This window comes from Microchirus variegatus (genome assembly GCF_963457635.1).
Source record: "Microchirus variegatus genome assembly, chromosome: 9".
Taxonomy (NCBI): domain Eukaryota; kingdom Metazoa; phylum Chordata; class Actinopteri; order Pleuronectiformes; family Soleidae; genus Microchirus; species Microchirus variegatus.
Window position 1 is genome coordinate 27,910,549 of NC_139810.1, and position 25,807 is coordinate 27,936,355.

Consider the following 25,807-nt stretch of genomic DNA (forward strand, 5'->3'; position numbering starts at 1 on the left):
ACTTACAGAGTCTTCTGTCTTTTGGAGAGCTCTGTGTGCAGTTCAATGTCTAAACCCCCCCCCCCCCCCAACCTCCACACCAACAGGCCCATGGAAATGGTCCACCTGCTACTGTCAATCCCGCACTTTCCTGAAGCATCTGTCAACCCAGAAGATCCCGATGACCAGGCCAGCAGGCAGGAGGAGGGGGGTGCTGAAAAGAGAATGTTAACATGTCTTTCCCCTGCTTGTACTTTAAATATCTTCCATGCAGTTGACGGGGGTTTAATTTTAGACTCCACAGGAGGCAGACGCAAAGGGTTTGTAGCTGAAGTCAAAGCCAGAGCCCTCTCCATTTTGCTCTGTCCTGAGTCATAGACCGGAACAGACAGGAACTCATTCCCCTTTTTTTAAAATATATATATATATATACAAGAAGAACAAAGAAACTACAGACCCGCAAATATGTCAGACGGTAGAGACAATGACGACCTCAATGAAGAAGACATTGATGAGGACGAACTCCTGGCTATGCTTTCGCCGGAGGAACTTCAGGAGCTTCAGAGTGAGATGGATGTTATTATTGCCCCAGATGAGACCGTACCAGTCGGACAGAGACAGAAGGACCAGACAGAAAAGCCTCCGACGGGGACGTTCGACCACAGATCCCTGGTCGACTACCTCTACTGGGAGAAAGAGTCCAAGCGCATGGTGGAGGAAGAGAGAGTGCCTGCTACTCTGCTGCCCAGTGAGGTAACGTAGGCTATCAAAATTAGATTTTTTTACAAAATAAACTCTACTGTTAGATTCTAATCTTGATGTTGTGATGTATTGTGTTGATTAGAAAACTCTGAAGGAGGAAGCTGAAAGGAAGGAAAAAGAAGAAAACACAGAGGTTGTGAGATGCGAAGTGATAGAGGAAGTGGTTGAGGAAGAGGTTGTAGACGGTGCCAATGGAGAGGAAATCGTCGAGGAGATCATTGAGGAAATTATCGAAGAAGTCGATGAGAGGAGTGAAGATGACAAACAGGTGGTTGCGGAGGATAATTTAGAGGTGAAGCTTCCAGTGAATAAAGAGAAACGTGAAGATACAGAGAAACGAGAAGATACGGAGAAACGTGAAGATACGGAGAAACGTGAAGATACGGAGAACGGTGTGGATCCTCAAGATCACAATACAGAAACATTAACAAAGAACAACACGGATACAAATGAGGCAAACGACGACGAGAGCTCAGCTTCTGAACACAGTGCATCTCAAGTTGAAGAGCAAAAAGACACTTTGCCTCCTAAAGAAGCCCCAGAAGCACCAGAGGAAAATGAAACTGGCGATAAGCTCCCACCGAAAAAAATCAACAAATTGAAAATTCCCAACTTGGCCCTGAATAATATCAAAATGACGTCGAGGCCTTCGGGGAACGAGACAAACTTGGAGTCGACGCTGGACAAGATGCGCAACAACAACCCGTCGGTTACCGAGGTGAACCTCAACAACATCGAGAACATTCCCAAAGAGATGCTCCTGGACTACGTCAACGCCTTGAAGAAGAACAAACACGTCAAAACGTTCAGCATAGCCAACACGGGCGTGGATGAAAACATCGCTTTCAACCTGGCCAACATGCTGCGAGAGAACCGCAGCATCACCACTCTGAACATCGAGTCCAACTTCGTGACGGGGAAAGGCATCGTCGCGATCATCCGCTGCCTCCAGTTCAACGAGACGCTCACGGAGCTGCGGTTTCACAACCAGCGGCACATGCTGGGTCACCACGCCGAGATGGAGATCTCGCGTTTGCTCAAGGCCAATAACACCCTCCTGAAGATGGGCTACCACTTTGAGCAGCCGGGACCCAGGATGGTGGTCACCAACTTGTTGACTCGTAACCTCGACCGACAGCGGCAACTGAGGAAGGAGGAGCAGAAGCTGCAGCAACTGAAGGAGCAGAAGGAGCTGATGCAGATGTATGAGAACAGTCTGAACCTGCCTGCTGGTTTACTCGAGATGCTGGGGTACTTGCCTACCCTAGAACTCCTACAGGAGCATGGGCTTGTCCCGCCCACGTCGGCACTCGGTGCTGTGCCTCAAACACACCTCACAGCAGAGCAAAAGGTGCCGCAAAAGGAGCAGCAAAGGAGGGAGCAGCCTCAGAAGCAGCAGCCTCAGAAGCAGATCAAACAGAAAAGCATTTCCAAACAATCCAGCGCTGAACCGGCGAGTCCTTTGAGGAACGTGCAGCTCAAGAGAACACCCAAGAAACGTGATCCATTTCTGGACCAGGACCCAAGGGACAACAAGGGGCCAGCCAGGGCCAGTTTCCAGCTGAAGAAGACCCCCAGAGCGAAGGATGCAGGCAGCAAAGAGACGACGGACGGAAAACCCAACCTGACCGAAGTCATTAAGACTTTGAAGCCCGTCCCGCGCAGACGAGAACCAGCAAAGGTCGACCTCACGCCACGTGATCATCTTCTGGATGAGATCAAAAAGAGCAACGTGGCCTATCTCAAAGCTGTGAGTATCTCATGTGGGTGCTGATCTGTCATCGCTGCATCTATCTGTCCCATATCATTGTTGAACTGCCAACAGAGTGTCCCAGTATCAGATGATATTTGTGTTTACTGTGTGTCCTGTTTGCAGGTGCCGCTTCCCAAAGAACTGGAATCAAGCGAAACGAGTCTCTTCTGAGGTTATAGCTCAGCTAACTGTATGTTTTCACCATTATGTTGTGTTTACTTTAAACATATTTAGCATTAGTTGCCTTATTCATGTGTAAATTAATAGTGTGTTGAGTTTGGGAACTCATGAATGTAGAATTAAGAGTGCATCACCAATACAGCCTATTTTTTTAATTAATGCTTTGAAGTAATTGAGTTGGTTTGTTTGATTTATTTTAATTGTGAATGATTTACTATGGAGCAATTCAGTTCATGTAATTAACCTTTTGCTATTAAAAACAACTTTGCTCCTTGCCCGGGGATTAATTTCTTCCTTTTAAATCATAACTACAATACATTGGAACAGCGAGTGTCAAACTAAATGTTTTTACAAATGATCATTTTTTCCACAAAAAGTAGTAGTTGCTGAGGCCAATCCTGACAGAGTGAAGTAATGAAATAACACAGTTTGGGAGGGTGAATTAGTACTATAAGCTGAAATAAAAACCCATGAAAGCAAGAAATAAATGACAGTTATATAAATTGTATTATTATCTTTATTTGTTTTACATAGGACAGCCAGGTTTTATGTCCAGGTCTGTGGTTTCATCCTCGCTTCTCAAAAAAAAAATGAAAAAGTCAAATGAAAAACATATATAATATACTTATAGCTTTCATACACAATCCATCCGGACCGCCATTTGTGAGGTAAGCATGCACAAACTGCAGTCAAGGAGCGAAAAAAAAGCAATGGTTCAACAACTGCTTTTTACTATCAGGAGTGTCAGTGTTATACACATATCACAGATGACAGATTTCATTTGGTTTTTAAAAGGAAGGGGGAACAGTATGAGATGTATCGAGTCCAGTATTTCCTAATGACGAAGAAACAAAATCTTAATTTAATCAATATTTTTGCCTCGTTATCGTAGTTATGTATGTATGTTTCTAATCTGCAGCCATTGTATTCATTACTGCATGCTATACTGTGATAATAAAAGGGATAACAACATACAAGTTAATAACATGACAATATGTAAACAATAAAGCTGCACTTGCCATTCATTTTTCAATATTGCATAGCTGTGGTCAGAGGGGCTACACATCGGGACGGCCTCTATGGTCAGCAACTGTGTGCACAAAATGTTTGACAACGCTTATTATCTTAAACGCCGAGGATTATTAGTCAGGCAGTGTAATCGTATATCTAGCCTAGAAGCAAACTGATCTCAGATCAGATTTTATACAGCTCCTGAAATAGCGCGACGATAGTTATTGCTGTCGATTAAAGCAGATAACAGTTAACGAGAATTTTGCATGCGTGACTTGAGGTAGCGAAATGAAAGGACATAACCGTTATCTGATTGGATTGTGATGACACGTTAGGCTCTCTTTTGTAAACACTCAAAAGTGTGTCGTCAACAGGGGGAAATCGCCGTTTTTTTTAATTATACACAGGAATGCTCAAACCTTCACTAACCTTTGTTCACCCAGTGCATCTTAGCATCCAGTGCTCAATGGTGTGTGTGTGTGTGCAAATCCAATAATAATCATGTTTTAAGTGCCTCTCTGATTAGTTTAAACTAATACAAACGAATGTATAAATAAAGTACATGGATAATAAGTATGCAAAAGCAAACTTCAGTAACTTGACATGTACTGTGTGTGTGTGTGTATGTGGGGGGGGGGGGGGGGGGATAAGAACTTAATCAATGGGATAATGCTGAGAAAACCTAAATCCATACTGTACGACGTTCAATTCTCTTCGCTCTAAGCTTGACCTTTTTTACTCCTTCATTTTGCTTTCAAGGAAATCCTGAATCTTGTTCATTTTCTCCTCCTGTTGATCCAGAAGGTCCATGATGATGCCCATGGGAGTTTTTTTCAGCCCAGCACCTTCCATCTTGTTCTCCATTCTGTTCTTCATGTTGCGCAGTCTCAGGGAGGCGTGGATCAGGATTACTACAGTGACAGAAAGTTTGTTTTAAAATGTAAGAAAAAAAAAAACAACAACAACAAGTATTTGAACGTCTCAAACAGTATAGGTCATTCTGTCCACAATACATCTTTGGAAATTCTTCAAAACTAAATGTGATACTCAGAAAGCAAGTGTGAGGATAGGCATATCTGTTATTCCCATGGCAGGCAGATACTGCATGCATGACATCAGTCTTTAAATGTAGTTCTGTCCAAATCAACAACACATGGCAACGCAACAACACAAGTAGCAGTGGTCAAGCCTCTAGGGAAGTGAACAATCTCCCGTGTCAATCTGCCGCCACGTCGGAGCTGCTATATTTGCTCTAATGAATCAAACCACCATTTATCTAAACCACGCCGTCGAAACCTTTTGACTCCAACTCCAGACCTTTGGCTCTTAATTACAGCACAGGACACCCTGCAGTGCAGTGCCGACTTTACTGTACAGCAATACTGTACATTATGTTCAGTTCCTACAATGAGTCAGTGTTTGGAAAATCTTGTTCACGACCACAGAAAAAAAAAACTCACTCATTCATCCCTGTGTGACTCACCACCACTTTCTGTCATGTAACAGTGGCCAAGAAAGGTTTTGAAATAGGCTGTGAGGAAATCAGCAAGTTGAAATCCACCATTAAATCTATTCATTTACTAATACTGTGTATTACAACATCCTTATAGGTCTCACTTTTCTTTGTCACAACTTAATATAGTGTTCAGGGGCTTTCAAGTGGTTAAAAACCTTGGTAACTTGGCACTAACAGTGCATATTTCCATCTGTTTTGGGGTTTCCACAGAACTGGCTGCCCATAAGGAATCAGCAAATGTCTAGAATTCCACCATCTAATTTGAATCATGAAAAATGGACTTTAAACAACTTTTCTAATATAAAGAGGCCCAAACTATGGGATATCTGACAGTCTACAATAGCAAAACATACAGATACTTACACAACAAAGGAAAGGTGATGCCAAAGATGAATACCATGACACCTCCACAAAGCGACAGCAGAAAGTAGCTGGTGACCATAACCCCAACGACAAACAGGGTGGGGTTCTTCCTTTTGAAGTTCTTGACGATGGCTTTGTTCTCTCCAGCCCACACTGAGCCCATGAAGACCAGAGTCACCACAGCTCCTCCCAGGAACATGCCAAACGGGTTCAGGAACCTGTAGCAGAAATGATATGTCATTAGTCGCTCACATACGGTGGAAGATTGTATTCATAACCTGCTGCTGGGGTTAACAACAATGTGGCCACTTTAAAGCAGTGTCTCCAGAGAGAAAAAATATCCCATTTAACAAATTATTCAAAGCATACAGTGCTTAAAAGATTTATTAGACTGCCACCCAAAGCCACAGCTGCTCTATATTAATAGCACTGGTAATTATCATAATAATTTGTATGTTTCTGTAAGTTAATACACCAGTATGTAGAAGCTCTTCAACTGCATAAGAAAAAAATAGCAAAGCACATTATTATTTCTCAAATTATAGTTATTTACTTACATTCTTGAACAAAAACAATGTTTTATCAAGTATAAAAAGGTGAGTTTATGTATTGTTTTTATTATAATAAATAGCCCTGTGTGTGTATTATTTGCTCTGAAGAAGAATTGTGATTATATTTCATTATTATTTATTATTCATTTTATTATTTTAATTTCAATGATTCCTTTGACACTGTGCTCCATGTAATGTACAGAATGTACACATCTTGCTAAATGTTGGGGCCTAAAACCTCAAGTGAGTGAGACAAACACTTAGCATAGCATGCAACATTGTTTTCAACATAAACAGGATAATAAATAGTGTTTTTACACTCATGTGACTGTTGGCCGCTGTATATTTAGAAAGTAGATGTTAAAAGGCCAACAAAGAGGGCAGAGTCACAGTGAAATGGACGTTGGCAGAACAATGCTTACGGAAATAGCCTGCGTTGTCCATGATGGGTGCGGGTAAACGGTATGTAGGCTAATTAAACACAGATACACCCATGCTAGCATGGCTGCGTTAGCATGCTACTGCCAGAACTCACCCAACGATGACGAACACCACCACAGCCGCTGCGAAGTAATTTGTCTGGTAGTACATGAGGTTACTAATCACTCTGTTGTTCCACTTGGCCAAATCTCCGAACTCGGGCTTGGCGAAGCGGTCCGGCCCCGGGTAGAAATCGTCCCACGGTCTGAGGGGCGCAAGCTCCATCTTGGCAGCCATGGCTTCAACGTGTTGATTACGGCCACACGAATACAAACATACCCACACGGGCTGCGTAATATTTTTGACAGATCAGCTGATGATCTCGTCTGTGCTCTCGCAGCGAGAAGCGAAGTCAAACGCAACTGCTCGGAAGATCTCGCGAGATTCCTCATCTCGAGGAAGTGCTTGGAGCTGAGTCTTGCGTCCTAAAATGCGCAGGATTACAATAGTGAAATAGGTTATTATTATTATTATTATTATTATTATTATTATTATTATTATTATTATTATTATTATTATTATTATTATTATTATTATTGTTGTTGTTGTGATACTAATTATTATTATTATTTCCTCGTAATACAGAGCAAGGTGTACTCGTGGAAAATATGCACATTTAAGAACTGAAAAATCTGAGTTCTGAATTGAATAATAATTAAAAATTGCGATCTTTTGTGCTCCATTCCTCCATTGTGTTAGGAAGAGATTTTTTGTATTTTTTTGGGGAAAGCAGGATTCTGACTTTAATCTCAGAAGTCAGGCTTTTTCTCAAATTTTTTACATGTGGCCCTAATCCTCTTCCGTACTAATGTAGTGATACAATTATTCGAGTTATTTATTGGTATAGATAAAACAACAAATCAATAAATTAAAGTACAAAACGTTATTTTTTTTCCCCCTGTTTATTTGACTATGCGAAACGACAACATGTGCTTTCGACAGCGGAAGTAGTGCGCCTGGCTGCACCTCCGTGCGCAGCCTTGACTCTCGCGAACACAGCAGTCAGAATCGAGGACATGGGACCGTGAAAGTATGGCGGATGCCGAGGAGCCGTAAGTCTCAATGGACAAAAAAATATAATTTTACAACACCGAAACCTTCGCGGTGTGTCGTCAACACGCCGCGTATGAACACCGCTTTCCCTTTATTTCTTCCAGGGAGAAGAAAAGAAGGCGAATAGAGGACCTGACCGAGAAGTTAGTGACGAATGCTAAATAAAGGTGTCTGACTGGTAGCAGGTTTTGCGTTGCACAGTGAGCGGCGACTGCTGGGCCAGGACAGTCCAGGATAAACATCTTAGCAATGGGCAACTCTTAAATAAACCATTTAGCTCTTTGTTTTGTTCAGTAATAAACACAACTAAATCGAATATCAGTGTCGAACATAAATAACCCTGACCATGCACTGCATCCATCATTAGCAGCACAATGGAGCTGTGCACCTAGTTAATAACACATATTTAACCAGTGGAGGGATTTAGTCCATGTTTAAACTGATAAAACAACATCACAATCATTCACATTATCAAATAATGTGTTTGAAACGTAATGCTAAACAATATACCGCTAATTTGAAGTATATAGGCCACGAGTATGAATGTTTTGAATTGGGACACTGCATGCTTTCTGCCAGTACAGTGCAAGACAATACAAGTCTGAAATGAAAGTGAAAACAACAATAATAATAACTTCTACAGTTGGATCCTTTGTGTGTAAAAATGAATGAACGTTTTCTAATTTGGAGAGTTCAGTGTATCCTGGTGTATTGTGTGTCCAGAATGGCTGTAGATGCTGCACACATGGACACTGGTTGCGAATGGGATGGCCGGTGGAATCACGTGAAGAAGTTTTTGGAGCGATCCGGCCCGTTCACCCATCCTGACTTTGAGCCAGGCACTGAGGTGACACTTGAAACACAACACTAAAGCTTTGACTTCACCTCGCCATGGATTATGTTCATGTTTTATTAAGTGTGCGGTTCACGACCATTTTAACGCTTCTCTCGTTGCCAGTCGTTACAGTTTTTGTTGGAGACCTGTAAGATTCTGGTCATCGGCGCAGGAGGACTCGGATGTGAGCTCCTCAAAAATCTGGTAGGAAACTTTTTAATCTTCATTTTATATTAATATAGTTAGTTTAGGCAAGAGAAAACACAATGGTTTAAAATTTAAACTCTTGTGTTTCAGGCTCTGTCTGGATTTCGCCTAATTCACGTGGTTGATATGGATACTATTGATGTGTCCAACCTCAACAGACAGTTTCTTTTCAGGTAGGTTACACGCCTCAATTTCTCTCCACACAATTACTACAGCCCAGCCCTTAAGCAGCAACAAAAATGAAAAATATGCATCAGTGTCAGTTGGTGCAGGCGTGTAAGGACGCATAAAACAAAAACAAAACGGACAGAGTTGCAGAGGCCCACACTGATGGTGTGTGAGAACCAGATGACTGGCAAAAAGAAGGTTTTTAAACCATGTGGTGTCGTGGTCCAGGTGTAGCTCATCACCTTAATGATGACCCCGCCTCCCTCAGCCTGAAGGAGAGAGAAAAGGCCAGCATCCTAAGGATAGGGAGGGGTCATCACACAGTAGTTTAATAAAAGCCAAATTCAACTCGCTTTGCAAATGTTTTTTCACGTTATTATTACCATAAATCATTTCCATATTGCTCAACTGAAATTGATTAAATAACCATCTGTATCCACGCTGTAGTGTCTGTGATCAATTATTCTTTTAAAAGTTAACACCAAATTGTTGTTGCATTACTGTATGATCAAATCGACGTCTTTTGATTTAAGGCCCAAAGATGTTGGACGACCAAAGGCCGACGTGGCTGCTGAATTTGTAAACTGTCGGATTCCTGGTTGTGAAGTCGTCCCGTATCCTTTGTTGTTAGTTCAGTGAAAATGAAATAAAACAGTTGTCAATCGTCATTTTAATTCCTTAATATTAATAATAACATCCAGTCACTTTAAAAAGATCCAAGACTTTGATGAGTCCTTCTACAGGCGTAAGTCTGTGTTTATTATAAGTCATATTATAATTTTCTAATATCAGATTATTCAACCCACTCATCTTGTTTTTGCAGAGTTCCACATCATCGTCTGCGGACTGGACTCCATTATTGCCAGGCGCTGGATGAACGGGATGCTGGTAGAGATGAGAAATCCATCTTTTATAAATTAGAAGTGTGTGTGTGTGTGTGTGTGTGAGCGTAACATGACTAATTTGAGTTGTGCTGCATTTTTTTCGAAATAGATATCCCTCCTGAGTTATGAAGACGGAGTCCCGGATCCCAGCTCCATCATTCCCCTCATCGACGGAGGAACAGAGGGCTTTAAAGGAAACGCGCGTGTCATTCTGCCCGGCATGACCGCATGCATCGACTGCACCCTGGAGCTGTACCCGCCACAGGTCGGTGTTTTTAGACTTTAGCCATTCAACCTGAACCTGGTAACAGGGCTGTGAAACACTGCTGTTGTGGGCACATTCATGTGTGTTATATTGGGACTATTGCTTTCCTCCTCCTCCTGACTCTACAGCCCAACATCACAGGTTCAAAAGTAAATACAAATGTAAACCTACAATTGCTTTATACATCCTGTAAACACAGATTTAGACTAAAAGCAAAGTGTGCACCATATGATTTTGAAGGATAAAGACACACAATCATCAGTCGTTTTAGTAATCTTATCTTTTGCCCACCCCCAAGTATAAATACAAAAAAATTCATCAAATTAAATTCACCTGATGGGTTAAAGAATCATTTTCACATTTGTTGTTGAGCTTGTTCGTTGACGGGGAGGAGGAAAAAAAAGGCTGTGAAGGTGATAGTTTACATGTCCGTCTGCAGCATCTGTTTATGTTGGGGGTGGGGGGGGGGGGGAGGAAAAAAATAAGACTTGTCACCTGATGGAAATAGGAAACTGCCAAACAGGGCAAAGAAAAGAAGACGAAGAAGTCTGTGAAACCCAAACGTGTTTCTTGGAAAGAATGTGCAGTTAAAGGCACAGCAGTGCACCAAGTATCTCACCCAAACAGACAGGAAATAAATGAAAGACATAAAATGAAAACATGGTTTTGATGTAGTCATTTCTCTTCAAACAAGTTTAGTGCTACATCTTTTACCTTTATATATATATATGTTTTTTTTTTTTTTTTTACATCCCACAGATTAATTTCCCCATGTGCACCATCGCGTCAATGCCAAGGCTCCCAGAACATTGCATCGAATATGCCAGAATCTTGCAGTGGCCAAAAGAAAATCCATTCGGAGGTAAACTGATATTCTTTCATATTCGTATATATATATATGTGTACACCCGTCTGCATTATTTCAACACAGGCTCAAAAACCTCGCTCTTCTCTCTCCTCCTATAGACAGCGGCTTGGACGGAGACAATCCAGAGCACATTCAGTGGGTGTTTGAACGAGCCCAAGAAAGAGCTGCAGAGTTTAACATAACGGGAGTGACGTACAGACTCACTCAAGGTGAACATGTGTCATTTAAAACAGAGATTTTGTTTTTTGTTTTTTGTTAAAAAGGTGGCATTGACAAGACTGTGCTTTTAAAAAGAAAAGACAAAGTGACTGTTTGTTCCGCCACAGGTGTCGTGAAGAGGATCATTCCTGCTGTGGCATCGACGAATGCTGTTATCGCTGGTATGAAACTGTTTTGTTTTAGCTGTTTGAAAGGGTTTTTATAATTTAATATTGATTGTTTGGAATATCCTGGGGGTCAGGAGGAGACGCAGGCAATTTAAAAACAAATAAACACTATTTTAAAAGCCACAATTGTTACAAAGAAAGGAAAAATGAAGGAAAAACGAGCCAAATGAATAGCAACCTCTTCCACAAGTGTGCCTTGATTTAATATTTTCTTTTTTTTGCCTTTCTTAATAAAATAATAGTAATAGTAGCCCACTGAAGCAGTGTTTTGGTGACAAAAGTTAAAGACCAGAGCTTAAATATCCTGATGGGATGGGTGGTTGACTGAGCCACCTGTAGTTATCGTTATGCTGCTCAAGTTTCCATTTCTCACACTGATTATGGTGCACAGTCTATTTACCCACTTGAGAAATCACACGATTCAGTTAATTTGACTCTGACTTTTGTTCTCCACAGCTGCGTGCGCCACTGAAGTTTTTAAAATCGCTACAAGGTCGGTGCCACGAGAGCACGCACCCCGATTCTCTCATTTTTAAAATACGTCGATTGCTTTTACAAAATGAGAACGACGCTAACCCAAGATGTTGTCTTTCTTTCAGCGCGTATATTCCTTTAAATAATTACATGGTCTTTAACGACGTGGACGGACTATACACCTACACGTTTGAAGCAGAGCGAAAGGTTTGTGGGGTTTTTTTTCGCGCTAACTGGACACTAAACACTTCCTTGTCTCCGTGTGGACAACAAACTGATTTCTCTTTGTACTTTACATCATTTACAGGAGAATTGTTCAGCGTGCAGCCTGGTGCCTAAGGACCTTCAGTTCCCTCCTTCTGCCAAGTTACAGGACGTTTTAGAGTACCTGACAGAGAACGCTTCGCTGTGAGTGTTCGGCACAAATGTTTGTCCAATGCCGCGGGGGAAATAACAAGCCTCTAAAGACTATTTATTCCATGTTGTTCCAGGCAAATGGAATCTCCCGCTATCACTACAACACTGGAAGGGAAGAATAAGACGCTATATTTGCAGGTGATGTTTATATTCTTTGATCGTTGCATCATGGAACCGAGTCACTTCATTACTAAGTCTGATTGAGCTACAATTCTTTTTTTTTTTCATTCCAGTCGGTTAAATCCATTGAGGAACGAACCAGGCCAAACCTCTGCAAGACTCTAAAAGGTAATAATAAAAGCCAGTCCTCCACTGTAAACGTTGTTTGACCTGCAGATATTTCCTCCGTCACCCGTGCTCTTTCTTTTTCCCCCCCCCCCTCCTGATTCAGAGCTGGGGTTGTCAGACGGACAGGAGCTGGCCGTGGCAGACGTCACCACGCCCCAAACGGTTCTCTTCAAACTCAATTTCTCCGCCTGAAACCTCCGTGACGGCAGCACGGTTAGAGCACTGATAACAGACGGACTGAATCTGAATGAAAAGCCGTGCGTTTTCTTTCATCAGTCGTTGCAGCAGAATCTTTTTTTTTTTTTTTTTTTTCATGGCAGTGATTATGTAAATGAGTACACTCTCACTTGTCCGATAGGATTGTTTTCTTGTACGAATGAGAAATGAGTTAAGTTTGTTTTGGGTTTTTTTCTTTTTTCGTATTACGTTGTTTACTTCTTTGCGTATTTGACCCATGCTGACTAATATTGTTGCTTATTTACCTGTATGTCAACGGCGAGAGTATAAGAATGTGCGCTATGCTCGAATAATAAAGTTTTACTATCGTCGTTGTGGGTCCGGCCTTTTTGAGTCGTCTTCGCTTCAGATCGGCTTCACCTCATTCTGAAAGACCTGGATTACTCCTGCGACACATTCAGTTTCCAGTAACAAATAGGGGTGGAATATATGATTTTATGAACAAAGGCACTCACAATAAGTTGATCATGGTAAAATCCCATGATTGGGATGATCGTGAATTCAAAATGTGTCATTATTGCACTTAAAAAAATGCTGTTTTGCTTGCCAGCCTACAGTCCCAGTGATTTATTTTTCATGTACCTCAAGGAGGAGCTCATCATTTCTGATTATTTTTTATTTACAATTCACATTCAATGTGGCATTTTAAGGGTTAAAATGTGTGTGAATTGCATTTTAAATTGTAATATCATTCCTTTACTAGTTGGCTAGTGACAAATATGTTTTGTTTATTGAAAAAAACAAAATAAACTGAAACCATAATTTAAATTTTAAAAAAAAGTGACGCTGCCAAAGGACTAGTCCGACCATTTTATAAGATCAGTGTAGGCCTGTTTCAGCAATCCACATATTGGAGTGGATTTACCCATAAACAACAAATAAATAATAAATAATAAATAAATAAGGCATTGTGCCCTTTTTCTAAACGCGGCTGATCCTTTCTGTCCACGTCACTCTCCTCCTTCACTTTAAGCTTCTTATGGCGCTAATGAAAGTGGCCGCACATTGTCCCCGCGCTTGTGTCCAGATGGTTTCCGTCTTGATTAAGTTTTTAAATTTTCAAGCTGACACTGAGCTGTTGCTCCCCGGGAGTGATGATGATCCCATAAGTCTGCTGCAGAGAGCGAGCGCACATCATCATCATCATCATCAACATCAACAACAACACTCCAGGAAGAGGAGCAGAGGCGCGCGCTCACGCGATTTTACTTTATTTACTTTATTTATTTTTAAGTATTTGTAATTTAAGTTTGTTTAAGTTAAGGCGGAAACGGAGACAAACTTTTTTTTTTTGTCTCCTCATCAATGAGAAGATGAGGATGATGTAAACAGAGACACAGATGGAGGCTGTTTCAGCTGCTGCTTCTCATGTGTGTCAACAATAATCCGACTAAAGGTAAGAGGTTAAATATGACAATGCACTGTTGTTATTTATTTATTAAAACATGCGTGAAAACGCATTAATTAACATAAAACACTTTATTTCCCATGCTATTGTGTTTTATTCCCTTATTTAACCCTAGAACACCATCGCTGGGTTCACCCAAGCAAATAAATGTATGTGATTTTCATGAAAACCAAGTTTTTATCTTCATTATTATTATTATTATTATTATTATTATTATTATTATTTTGTTGTTGTTGTTGTTGTTGTTTTGTTCCCAAATTCTTAATTTTCCAGTTATTTTGGAGCATTTCTATATGGTTCCCTCAGGATGACATGACACACTTTAAAATAAAAGAACACAACTCAAATTTGTCAAGTATTTTATATGTATGTCATGTTTTTAAGTACTTTTTATTGGGTGTATTTATTATCTCAGGGAAAAATCACCCAGCGTTAGTGATGGAGTTTTGTATTTGAGCGATAAAATTAAAGTCGTTGATGAAACTTCTGTGTTTTTTTCCCCCAAAATTATGTTCATTATGTATTGAATAACGAGGAATCCATGTTGTTTTTATCACCTGACCTCAAACAGTAAATCAGTCGCTCAATTCAAACATTTCTAATCGATTACCCTGAGACTATTACAAATTCATTGCTAATGAAAACTGTTATTTGCAACGACTTAAACTTCCGAACGTCACGCTTTCTTCCGTGAATCGCACGGTTTCTTAATCCCTCAGCAGCCCCCACAGTGTTTATCGTTTAATATAGATGTGCTTCTTTCTGAATCACGTAGATGATATGACTTGTGTCATCGCAGCGAGGGTTTGGCTTTGAATGCAGAGATAGAGATGGAGATGTTTACAGCTGCAGGGATGATATGAGTGTGCGAAATGAGTGCAAGGACCCACTCTCATCTGCCTCCATCGAGCTTTTGTTGGCATTTCTTTCATTCGATTTGGCTCAGCTTAGTGGATGTGAGGAGCAAATAGATGCAGTGATCCCATGAACCACATATCAGGAGTCAGGAGAAATCTGGAGATTGCACGTCTTGTGGAGAAACAGTGTCCTGATAATAACGCTTTTTTTTTTTTTTCCTCCTGTTCAGGCAACATGATGCTGATCAAAGAGGCTCGGCCTTTACACTTGGGTCTCCTGCTTCTCTGGATAGTAAGCTTCTGCTTCCAGCCAGTGTCCACTGGCAACCAAAGCTCCGGAGGACAGACAGGTAATAGTGTCAGACCCAACCAGACCAATCACACCCTCCTGAGGGACTCATTAAGGCTCCTGGTCACCCAGCATGGTCGCCTGTTACACACAGAGTTAAAGCATCGAGACCTTGAGACTCGTGTGTTTACAGACACGGAGGGAAAAAAACCAAAAAACAAAGCCTTTTGTTTGCAGAGATGCTCTAAACTGTTCCTTCTTCCCACATAATAGGAGTATTTAATCTCCGCAGTGTCACGTGGGAGAAAGGGATGACACTTTAGTGTCATTACAGTGGTAATAATAACCGTGAAGTGACAATAAAAAACAAAAACAACGGGGGAAAAATACTTCAAATTCAAAATCGTGTCACATTTACAAGTAAAAGTGCAATAAATGAGCATCAAAGTCGACCTTATTTCAAAATGCTCTCATGTCATCTTAAAGGTGCATTATGTAATAAATCTAAAGCAACTGGCCGTAAAATCCTCCTAATATGTCACAGAGACTCAGGAATAATGTTCATATAACAAACTGAACTCACCAACAACAACAGTACAGACAAAATATTTGCATAAAAAAAAATATTTTGCAGACTGCAAATCGTGTTTATGTTTTGAAATCATGTTTTGGCATGTGGCGCCACCTACGGCCGTCTACCAATCATTGCAGTCAGTAGAGTCTCAGCTGCCGAGCAACCACGGGTTGCCAGTTACGTCGGAAAAAACGAAACCTAAAAGACCTCAGTATTTTGAATTTAAATGTAGTAACCGTTTTTAAGCCACATTCTTCCATTACGGCACCTTTAACTATAGCATCACCTTATTATGAGATCGTGAGCACTATTATAACTATTTTTCCCGTTAATAACAACATAAATCACATAGGTTGTGATATAATAATGACAATTATGATACATTTTATCTACAATATGTCACATTTGGATATTCTCAAAACCCTTTAAAATACATATTGGTAAGTGTTTCACACTGCAGGTGCTGACCATACAAGTCTAAATCAATAAGTGTGTCTGAGCCTTTGTTGTTGTTGTTGTCGTTGTTGTCTTTATCCCTGTTCTCTTGCAGATGTAAGTCTTTAGTGTTGTAAAAATCACAAAAACAAACATCAGCATAACGTTTTCTTTGATATGCTTCTTTTATTTCAGCTCAGTTTGTGATCACAGACTCACAGACTCTGGGTAAATAAATGACCCGTTGTCTCTCATGTGACATCAATGCTAAGCCTTTTTTTATCCACTTGGTGGTGCTGTAGCTTCATGGAAATCCAAAGGAAGAAGTGAGAACACACAGACTCACACTTTGCCTATTTGGTCATCAGGGTGACACAAAGATTAGTGTGTATTTTTGTCACTGAATAGTGGCAGAAAATCAATTTGCAATTTTTTTATTTTTTTTTTTTACCCCCCTTACAGTGCTGTCATCTCTGACGGCGGCAGTCCTCCAAGTCCACCTCTACTTACACTTACGCCAAAGTGACATGAAAAATTGTCACCCCCATGTTCTTCTTCTTCAGGGTCATCATCGCAGGAGAGGACGGGCACTTGTGAAGTGGTCGCCGCTCACCGCTGCTGCAACAAGAACAAGATCGAGGAACGCTCTCAAACGGTCAAGTGCTCCTGCTTCCCAGGACAGGTGGCGGGGACGACGGGGGCGCTGCCCTCTTGTGTTGATGGTAATATCAGCCTCTTCCAGCCTCACTTAAACAAAAACACACTGACGTGACGTGAATATAGGATTTGTCCAAGTAGATTCTGGGGTTCTAGCCCCACTCCCCCTCAAACCATTCATATGTTTCTAGTCTTTTAAGTGACCTTCAACTGAGGTATATTTCACTCCAGCGTCCATTGTGCGTCAAAAGTGGTGGTGCAAAATGGAGCCGTGTCTGGAGGGGGAGGAGTGCCGAGTTCTCCCTGACCTCACTGGCTGGTCATGCATCTCCGGGAACAAAGTGAAGACCACAAAGGTGAGAAATCCTGCATTAGCCTCGAGTCACAGTGGCACGAGCACCGTGCAAAAAGACACCGCATGGCTGTACTTTAGTGCCATGATATATATAGAAATGTGTGTACCCCTGTGTTTTGTCAGCTGGGATTGTCCCCCCCCCCTCCATCCTCCTCCTCCTCCTCACGTGGAGGATAAAGTGGTAGAAGATGAATGAATAAACGCAGTCTTGTGGCGAACCTCTCTTCATAAAAGCGTTATTTGACTATAAGCTCTCCTACGATGCTCCACAATCGGCCCCGTAATCGCCCGCTCCCATTGGCCACATCGACCGTCTTTTGCTCTCGAAACCAGAAAGAGTGGGCTCTGAAACCCTAATTCTGTAATCTGGGGAAATGACGGGGGGGGGGGGGGGCCAAGAGGACAAACATGAAATAAGCCGTAGGAACCGGCGCCGAAAACTAAAACCCATGTAATTAAATCTGACGACCGAAGGATGCACTTTCTCAAAAGTTGCTTTTTTTCTCCCCCTTGAACTGCTTTATGTGCGATTGCCTGAGTGAAACACACTGTGTGCAGCCAGTGATCGCTGGTTACCCAGTCGTCGAGCGGCTGATCAGATTACGCGATGGAAGAGAAGCATAAACTATAGGAGAGAATAGGTTTTTATCCTTTACTGCTGCTATGCCTGTCAAGCTGCCTGTTCTTGAACCAAAAGCAGTTCATGATAACACAAGCAGCGAAAACCGGCTGTGTCTTCAGTTCAACTCTGATATAAAAAAGCCTTTGTGAGTTTTTCCCCCACTGAAGTGATGCAAGCACGAGCACATAGCAGATGAAACTGGGTACTGTAAGCTAATGATAATGATGGTTAAATCTTCATTCATCTTAGGTGTTGACTCGGTAACAATGACAGCTTAACGTGACGGTTAGTCACACTACATGTCATAATGCTGCAATGATGAAATCAGGTTGCATTGTTACTGATAAATATGTCACACATGACACTTAGGGTGAATTCCAATTCCTTGCTTAACCCTCAATCTCAAAAATGCTCCCTCGAGTCCAAGTGCTGTCCCGATTCTCAGAAAAATTAAGTTGAGGGGCAAGTTTAAGGGCCGTATCGCCCTCAATATTGAGATTTTTTCCGAGACCACCCTTGGGAGCAAGGGCTACCCAGAATGCATTGCGTGTTTTGACAGAACAAAGATGGCGCCGAAAGCAGCGAAACGAGTACGCTACAAATGAAGTATTTTCTTTGTTAATAGAGATATAAAAATGATGAAAATCATTGTATTATTTTAGTTTAGGCCCATTTTATGGATTACTGACGTCATTGTAAATTATGGACTGAACTTAAAACAGATTATGTTTTTGGATGTATTAAACTGACTTATTAAAGGGCCACTTCACCCAAAAAAAAATAAAAAAATTTTATACTTATTTCCAGAAAGTCGACGTCAAAGTCACTTCATTCAAAGAAAATAAAAGCCCTACACTGCTCTTTACTGTGTTTATAAAAGATCTGATGAATTTAAATTTGACAACAATTTTCTTGAATTTCAACAAACACAGCAGCATCATAACGATTATAAGCTTTAGAATGATTTTATTCTTCATTTGACCAAGTGGAAAAAAAAATGGGCCAAACAGCCCTTTAAATGTTGTATGTGTTGTTGTGTTATAGGTGGCGCGGTAGCCAAGAGTGAAACTCCACCATCCTGGCCCGGCCGGCCTGCAGCAGTCACTTTACCTTCCAGCAAGACTCTGAAGGCAGTGAACGCACCATCAGATAAAGACTAAAGAACAATATAGATTTAATTATCTGCTGACTATGTCTCACACTGCTGTAACTCGTTATGTTAATTCCATTTGGCTTGAACGCCGTTTCAGTTGAGGTTAATCCCGCCGAGTGGGCAAGCTATTAGCAATTAACTCAAGATAAAAAAAAAAAGAAACACACACAAAACTGATGCAGTATACGTTTTGTCCCAGTTCCAAACATCATATACACTATAGTGAAGTCTGCATCATTGTACCAGTGCTTGATATGCAGGGCACATTTTGATTCACTCAATCGAAGTTTGGATGGGCCTGCTGGCAGACACTTAAAAAGAGATTTTGTGGATTTTCATGAGGCAGAATGTGAATCCAGTCAGGGGGCTTGTGACTCCCCCCCCCCCCCCCCCCCTCCCCCGATCAAAGCAGAGGACCACAAATACTGAGAAATTTATGATGGGAGCATTTGTAGACAATGCTGTCCCACATACTTACTCCGGGGCTCTATAAAGAGGTCACATCCCTTCGGACGAGTTCTAAGCACAAAGCGGCGTTCTCACAAACACACACACACACATGCTGCTTTTTCTCGACTCCGCTGGTTGGACCAGGCCGCCACCTGCAACGCTGCGATGGCATGCACACAAGCATGAAGCCCTGATGCAAAAACAAGGACTGTTTGAAATGCTAATGCTGTGGAGGGAGAGAGAGACGAGGAGCGTCTTCACTGCTGAGAGTATTTACATCATGCTTTTTGTTTGTCTCGCTAAACTGAGTGCTCCTGTGGAGAGGACTCCTCTCGTGGTATAATGAAGGAAACATTGGGGGCTTTCTGCCTCGAAGCGAGCGCTACGGCTTCAAGAGGGGATCGGAATGTTATTCATTTATGTGTTTTTATTATATATCATCGTTATCATCACATCGTCGTCCTGTCGGTGCCGTTTTTTTGGCTTTCTGCTTTTCATTTATCAACATTTTTAACAAGACAAACACGCAGCAAACTGCAAAATCGTCTCATCCGAGGCGCCGGGTTCGAATCCACGCCACACACTGTGCGCCGGTTGAAAGCGGCAGAAAAAAACCAAACTGTTTGCTCGGCGTTCACTTAACATAATCGTGCACCGCGTCTGTTTTTGTGTGGCGACTGGATTCCTCTCCGAGCGTTTCACGCACGGGTTTGCTTTTGTAAAATCACTGCAGGTCATAATTGATATTTAAAGGGGTCATAGTATACCCTGTTTCTCCAAGTTAACCTAGTTCCCCGGTGTCCTAATGAACATGTCCATGACATCAGCCACAGAGGCTACTGGGAGCTAACAGCAGTTAGTATTTGGAAAAGTGATCATTTGCAGGCTCTAGCAGGCACATTGCCGTCATATTTAACATGTATCCACTGGACAGATAAATCCTCTGAGGCTGGAAGTTTGTGTAGAACTCTGTGCTGCACTGTGGAGCCAAGAATAAAACTTTTCGCGGACTTCCGGTTTTTCTGATAACCCCGCCCTCACCAGCACTCTCGCTTGTTTTACGGACAAAGCGGAGCTCCGCGAGACAACAATTCCAGGAATTTAGCGCATTGTGACGTAGCAATAAGTGCGAAAGTCAACTTGGCGTGTTTCATCTCCTGTACTTAGACTGAGGAGGACCACAAAAACATGACTGAGTCATCTTTTTTCACACTTTGCCGACTGATAGGACCTCCAGAGTCCCAAATATAAGGATTTTTATGCTTAAAAAGCTGATTTTGCCGAAATATGTCCCCTTTAATGTCAGGAGTTGTTATGAATGATGTTAGAATTTGAAGAATTACATAGTGACTTAAATCAATGTTGTCTTTCTGAGTTATTTACACACCTTTTTGTGACTTCTTGCATTGATTCACAGACATGACTATTGCTCTTGTAAACCAGTATCTGGTACCCGGCAGATTATTTAACAAATCATATCGAGTTTAGAGCTTATAAAAAATAAAACATAAAAACACTGCTGTTGTCATGCTAACAGCGTAAAATAACTACCTACATATGTTAGGCTCGGAAAAAAAAAGAGAAGCAGTAATTCTTAAAATTCAAATGATGCACAATGAACATTAACAGTACGAGTACGTGTCTCACGCGCATGTGTCTGTAATTGTTAGCTTAAGGCAGCAAACGTGGGTTTTTGCTTCTGCCTGAAGACGTTTTAAGACACTTTGCCTGATGAAGATTCCATGTTTTGGCCAAAATATTCAACTGCTTACAAAAAATTGGCCCTCGGCCACATTTACTTGCTGATCCCTGTTGTAAATACTGTGATTCTGTTTCGGTTAGCGTCATAAACAGCGTTTAAACCTTTGTAACGTATATCGTAGCTGTTTTTCTTTTAAAGCTTGTGATGCAGCTGACAACAGTGTATTCACAGTGGAAAAACCCCTGTCTGTTGATGTCACTCACATAGATTTTCCCTTGATTAACATTAATGTTTAGAAAAGACCTCCAGGACTTAGCAATGCATTGATGTAAAAGGCGGAGACAATAATAGACACTCCTGACAATAAAGTGCATTCCATGCAGCAATTAGCAGACAAAATAACCTTGGATTTCTGATACCACAGAATACATGTTTAATACATGCAGTACATATCAAGATCTTCGATGAGCTGCTTTTTTTTAAAACCTTTGTTAAACATTTATTCAAGAATGAAGACGATTGACTCAAAAATGTAACTGCTCAAACTGTGTGACCAGATGGAGCGCTGGATAAGATGCTATTTAGAACATAATATTCACCTGGCTCTGCCTTTAGAATAACTCGCTTTTACAATACTCCACAAACAGATAGACGTAATAAGTGAGCAGAACACCCTCATTATTAACCTTTATTTTACCAGGACGATCCCATTGAGATTGCGAATCTCTTTTCCAAGAGCGTCCTGGCAACAAACAAACACATCAACAAAGACAACCAAGACAATAATAACAGACATTAGACAGCCTTTAATGACATAAAACTAAAAAGAAGCAGTGACAGACTAATGATTTAGATTCTAAGTCCAATCAGAATCAGACGTAAAATAAAATAGGTTGACGGCCGGAGGGCTAACCTCCACATGTGTCCTCCTAACACAAGTATAAACTAAACGTCCACATCTCAGTCTTATAGCATATTTTCACATCGGGTATTCGGAATGAAATGTATCTTGATTTTCTGGCACCCGTTAAGACCAAAAGATTAATCAGGAAAATGATGGGCAGACAAATCCATATTGAAATTAACGACCAGAGTTGCAAGTTTGTCACGTTTGTCACGTTTTGATTTTCGTTTCAGGTTTTGGCAGCTGAGACTTTTGTGTTTTACGACGGACAGTAATTCTGAGAACAAAGTAACACGCGTGCGCGTTTATGCTTGACCTCTTCAAGCGGAATGGATAGTGATTGGTGAAGATGCTTTTCGCTGTTTAAAGGGGTTCATATTATACCCTGTTTCTCCAAGTTAACCTAGTTCCCTGGTGTCCTAATGAACATGTCTGTGACATGTTTTGGTCAAAATACCATAAGGATGAAGCACCACAGCAGTTCAATCACCCTGCCATAACAACCCATCCACAACGCTCTGTTTAGTAGTATCTCTTTAGGTCCACCTTAAAAAAAAAGTAAAACGAAACTTAAGGGACAGAAATGACGTCAGCCACAGAGGCTACTGGGAGCTAACAGCAGTTAAAAAAGTGATCATTTGCAGGCTCTAGCAGGCACATTGCCGTCATATATAACATGTATCCACTGGACATGTGAATCCTCTGAGGCTGGAAGTTTGTGTAGAACTCTGTGCTGCACTGTGGAGCCAAGAACGGAACACTTCACGGACTTCCGGTTTTCGGATACCGTTGCCCTCGTCTGCACTCTCGCGATCTAAAATGTTGATTTTGCATAACAGGTCGCCTTTAAGCTAACTTCAAAATTTCCACAGAGGACTTTTGCTTTTCATACCAGTGGGAATTAAACTTGGGAGTTGGTTAAGCCAAACATTTTTATTATGACTCCATTTTTCCTGATCAAAATGCCTTATCTTCACACATAAAGGTGCAACGATTTCCTGATTATTCCTAAAACAAAAAATTAGAAGACCTGGCCAAAGATTTGGGAAATTTTACATTTTCAAACAGATTCTACAGAAACTTTAACAAAAGGTTTGTTCATAATTTTACCGAGTGATTCGATGTCAGACTTATTACATTATTACTTTTTCAAGTTGTCCAAATTCTACCTTGATTCACAGCTTTCCTTTGTGATACACAGCGTTTTGTTTCCCCTCTTACGTTGTAAAATATGAATTTTCCTTTTTTTGAAAGCTTCAATAAAAAAACAAGTTTTTGAATAGAAGATTAAAGTAAAAGTGAACTCTTATACACCTCAGTGGTTTACATCAACGGCGACAGCATGCATCCTGGGATTTGTGCTTAAATCCCCAAACACCACCAGAACTCACAGCTGTCTTTTTTGTTCTTTTCTTTTTTAAAAAAAACTTTTTTCTTCAAGGGATCCAGTCATTATGTGACTTTCAGATGAGTCTTACATAAACTCCAGCATGTGCACTCATGCAGGTTCTAATAAAAGTTTGAGAAACCTGTGGAGAGCTGCTTGATTACCTTTTTAACTGTAGAATAACCTTAAAGCCACTCCAAAGAGCTTGAGCTCTGCGGTTTTGTACAAAGTTAGCAGGAACCCGCTGAGCATTTGTTGAATATGTGGCTGTAAAAGGAATGAAAAAATATATATCTACAGAGCAAGTTGCGTCTGTGCGTCTGCATGTCTGTCTGTGACGGGCATAACTCGCTGACCGTTAGTCAGATCGCCCTAAGACTTTGGATATGGGTTGAGCATGGCCCGATGTTGTGCATCCTTGATTTTCAAAGTTTTTGGAGGAATTTTAATTTTCACCGATTTATCACGCTACACCAGGCAGGCAGAGGCTCATCAGCAGCAGCTGCGCTGTCTGTAGCGGGGAGGTGGGAGTGAAGAGGCTGTCCTCACGGTGGGTGAGACATTTTCACACGGTTCACCGCAGAACATGGTGTTATACTCTCACACGTCACCAATACGCGAGCGCATATTTATTTTGCATTAGCATGCTACTACCTTGCGGCTAACTTGGCGAACCTGTTTCAAAAGGTAAGCTAGCGAGGCTACGATTAGCATTAGCGTAGGGCTAACATAATACAAACATTGTGCAACCTCATTAGACACAACGCAATTTTTTCAAATTTTCGACTAGCATTAGCGTAGCTAGCTGTGTTGTGACTGTCAGCCATGAGTGTTTGATTTATGTTAGCCTTTACGTTACTTATCATGCGTTACCATAACTGAAAAATCTTCTTCAGCTCCCACTATAGGAATACATACTTCATATGGGCACTGCAGTATATATATATATATATACATATACATTCCAAATTCAAACTGGATGCATCAAAGTGGAGGTAATTAAGGAGTTACATGATTCACAACAACTGAGGCAAACATACAAATAACCCCAATATGATTAGTAAAGAATTGAACAGTGGGACCCATGGTTCACAAACTTCAAACCCAGACTCACAAATAACACGGTTCTTGGCAGCTTGTTTGATTCAATTTCCAGGTGGAATGTGTCGGGGAACCTGTGCCTTCCCCGAGTCTGTCCACTGGTAACAGTAGTTCATGTTCACTAATAGAAAATAAAGTGTCTTGGGGCACATGAAAAACATAATGGAAACACTGTTCCATTCGCCTTTAACAACTTTTCCCTCATCGAGAATTTGACACGTGTAATAAAAAAATGTAAACACAGTTCTGCTGCTTCACTTCCTCCCTCTCTCTGTGTGTGTGTGTGTGCGTATATATATAAAAGAAATTAGTCTTTTTTTCTTCTTCTTCTTTTTTTTTTTTTTTTACTGCAGGCAACTATAGCATATAGGCGACCAAGAGCAATAGAGTGAGTGTAGTTCCGTCATGGCTTGGAGGTTTTCATCTATCTCCCTTGTAATTTACGCGTCACATGCGATGTGGAACAGAGATTCCATTTTGCTTAATTAAAACAGAGTTGAACAATTACACTTTAATGGACATTAATTGGACAATATTAATGTGGAGCTGCATGTGATGTATTTGATTGTCATCGTGCCTCATGGCCCTGTGTGTTACAGCGTTATACGCTCGCTTAGGGAATAGAGGATTACATTTTTAATATCCATGCACTTAGAAACAGTCTATATATTCTATGTTTATTATTTAAAGTGTTTTTTATATATATAGATGAGGGGAAGTAATAGCATTTTAATTCTTTTCTTCTTAAAAGAGTGAATTGACAACTTTCTCTGAACCACACTGGTTCATTCTCTCGCACAGAGCTGGTATTGTTGTTGTTGTTGTCGTATAATGAGCATAACTGCTGTTGTTGGAGAAACTTGGGTGAAAGCTATTCTCTGTATTGTCTTCTATACGGAAAACAATGCAGCTCCTCTGTGCCGTAAATCAACGTGTCATTTTTCCATGCGAGCCAACATCCCGGCGGCAAAGATAATAACATAATGAAAGCCGTGCTTATAGGGAATCAATACGAGCGTGGATGGGTTTTTTCTATTACCATTACACTGTGTAATCGGTTTAAACATGTCGATCGCATGTTTTTTACGCCAAAAAAAAAGTGATCTATTTTTGCTTCATCCGTGTTTTCTTTTGGTTTGCGAGCGGTAATTGATTCAGTCAGTATACGTTTACACGCACAGTTTAATCCAGCTAAGGCTGCGTAGTCCGACTAAAGGCCACATTATACTTCTCCGA

The 25,807-nt window shown here is 41.0% G+C and overlaps 4 protein-coding genes across 5 annotated transcripts; 3 read left to right on the top strand and 1 right to left on the bottom strand.

Moving 5' to 3' along the window:
• The first annotated feature begins 194 nt into the window (after positions 1–194).
• On the top strand, positions 195–4,217 carry LOC310931589 (leiomodin-3-like). Its single transcript, XM_083894783.1, has 3 exons — positions 195–732; positions 824–2,491; positions 2,618–4,217. Exons 1-3 carry the CDS (start codon positions 445–447, stop codon positions 2,663–2,665), a joined length of 2,004 nt encoding a protein of 667 aa, XP_083750909.1. The 5' UTR covers positions 195–444; the 3' UTR covers positions 2,666–4,217.
• Positions 3,178–6,935, bottom strand: LOC310931590 (PRA1 family protein 3-like). Its single transcript, XM_083894784.1, has 3 exons — positions 6,651–6,935; positions 5,565–5,782; positions 3,178–4,596 (listed from the first exon to the last, which is right to left on the bottom strand). The coding sequence occupies exons 1-3, from the start codon at positions 6,830–6,832 to the stop codon at positions 4,421–4,423; spliced, it is 576 nt and encodes a 191-aa protein (XP_083750910.1). The 5' UTR covers positions 6,833–6,935; the 3' UTR covers positions 3,178–4,420.
• A 675-nt stretch (positions 6,936–7,610) lies between these two features.
• LOC310931958 (NEDD8-activating enzyme E1 catalytic subunit) lies at positions 7,611–12,952 on the top strand. 2 transcript variants are annotated; one of them, XM_083895208.1, is made up of 18 exons: positions 7,611–7,647; positions 7,753–7,791; positions 8,372–8,495; positions 8,607–8,687; positions 8,781–8,863; positions 9,392–9,472; positions 9,560–9,603; positions 9,682–9,746; positions 9,852–10,007; positions 10,767–10,869; positions 10,974–11,084; positions 11,202–11,255; positions 11,718–11,754; positions 11,861–11,942; positions 12,043–12,143; positions 12,227–12,290; positions 12,386–12,440; positions 12,544–12,952. In XM_083895208.1, exons 1-18 carry the CDS (start codon positions 7,628–7,630, stop codon positions 12,630–12,632), a joined length of 1,389 nt encoding a protein of 462 aa, XP_083751334.1. In that variant the 5' UTR covers positions 7,611–7,627; the 3' UTR covers positions 12,633–12,952. The 2 variants fall into 2 exon arrangements, with proteins under 2 accessions (XP_083751334.1, XP_083751335.1); XM_083895209.1 differs by having other exon boundaries at positions 7,632–7,647; positions 7,753–7,815.
• Positions 12,953–15,177: 2,225 nt separating this feature from the next.
• Positions 15,178–18,930, top strand: LOC310932250 (chemokine-like protein TAFA-2; the record flags this gene model as incomplete). Its single annotated transcript, XM_083895543.1, has 4 exons — positions 15,178–15,292; positions 16,804–16,962; positions 17,129–17,253; positions 18,919–18,930. The coding sequence occupies 4 exons, from the start codon at positions 15,178–15,180 to the stop codon at positions 18,928–18,930; spliced, it is 411 nt and encodes a 136-aa protein (XP_083751669.1).
• Positions 18,931–25,807: the final 6,877 nt, after the last annotated feature.

Coding starts and splice junctions, on each gene's coding strand:
- LOC310931590 (XM_083894784.1), bottom strand. CDS start 6,832: ATGGCTGCCAAGATGGAGCTTGCGCCCCTCAGACCGTGGGACGATTTC. Junction 5,783..6,650: donor GTGGTGTTCGTCATCGTTGG/GTGAGTTCTGGC, acceptor TTTCTGCTACAG/GTTCCTGAACCCGTTTGGCA. Junction 4,597..5,564: donor CATCACCTTTCCTTTGTTGT/GTAAGTATCTGT, acceptor CTGTCACTGTAG/TAATCCTGATCCACGCCTCC.
- LOC310931958 (XM_083895208.1), top strand. CDS start 7,628: ATGGCGGATGCCGAGGAGCC. Junction 11,755..11,860: donor GTTTTTAAAATCGCTACAAG/GTCGGTGCCACG, acceptor TCTTTCTTTCAG/CGCGTATATTCCTTTAAATA. Junction 12,291..12,385: donor ATAAGACGCTATATTTGCAG/GTGATGTTTATA, acceptor TTTTCATTCCAG/TCGGTTAAATCCATTGAGGA.
- LOC310931589 (XM_083894783.1), top strand. CDS start 445: ATGTCAGACGGTAGAGACAATGACGACCTCAATGAAGAAGACATTGAT. Junction 733..823: donor CTACTCTGCTGCCCAGTGAG/GTAACGTAGGCT, acceptor TGTGTTGATTAG/AAAACTCTGAAGGAGGAAGC. Junction 2,492..2,617: donor ACGTGGCCTATCTCAAAGCT/GTGAGTATCTCA, acceptor TCCTGTTTGCAG/GTGCCGCTTCCCAAAGAACT.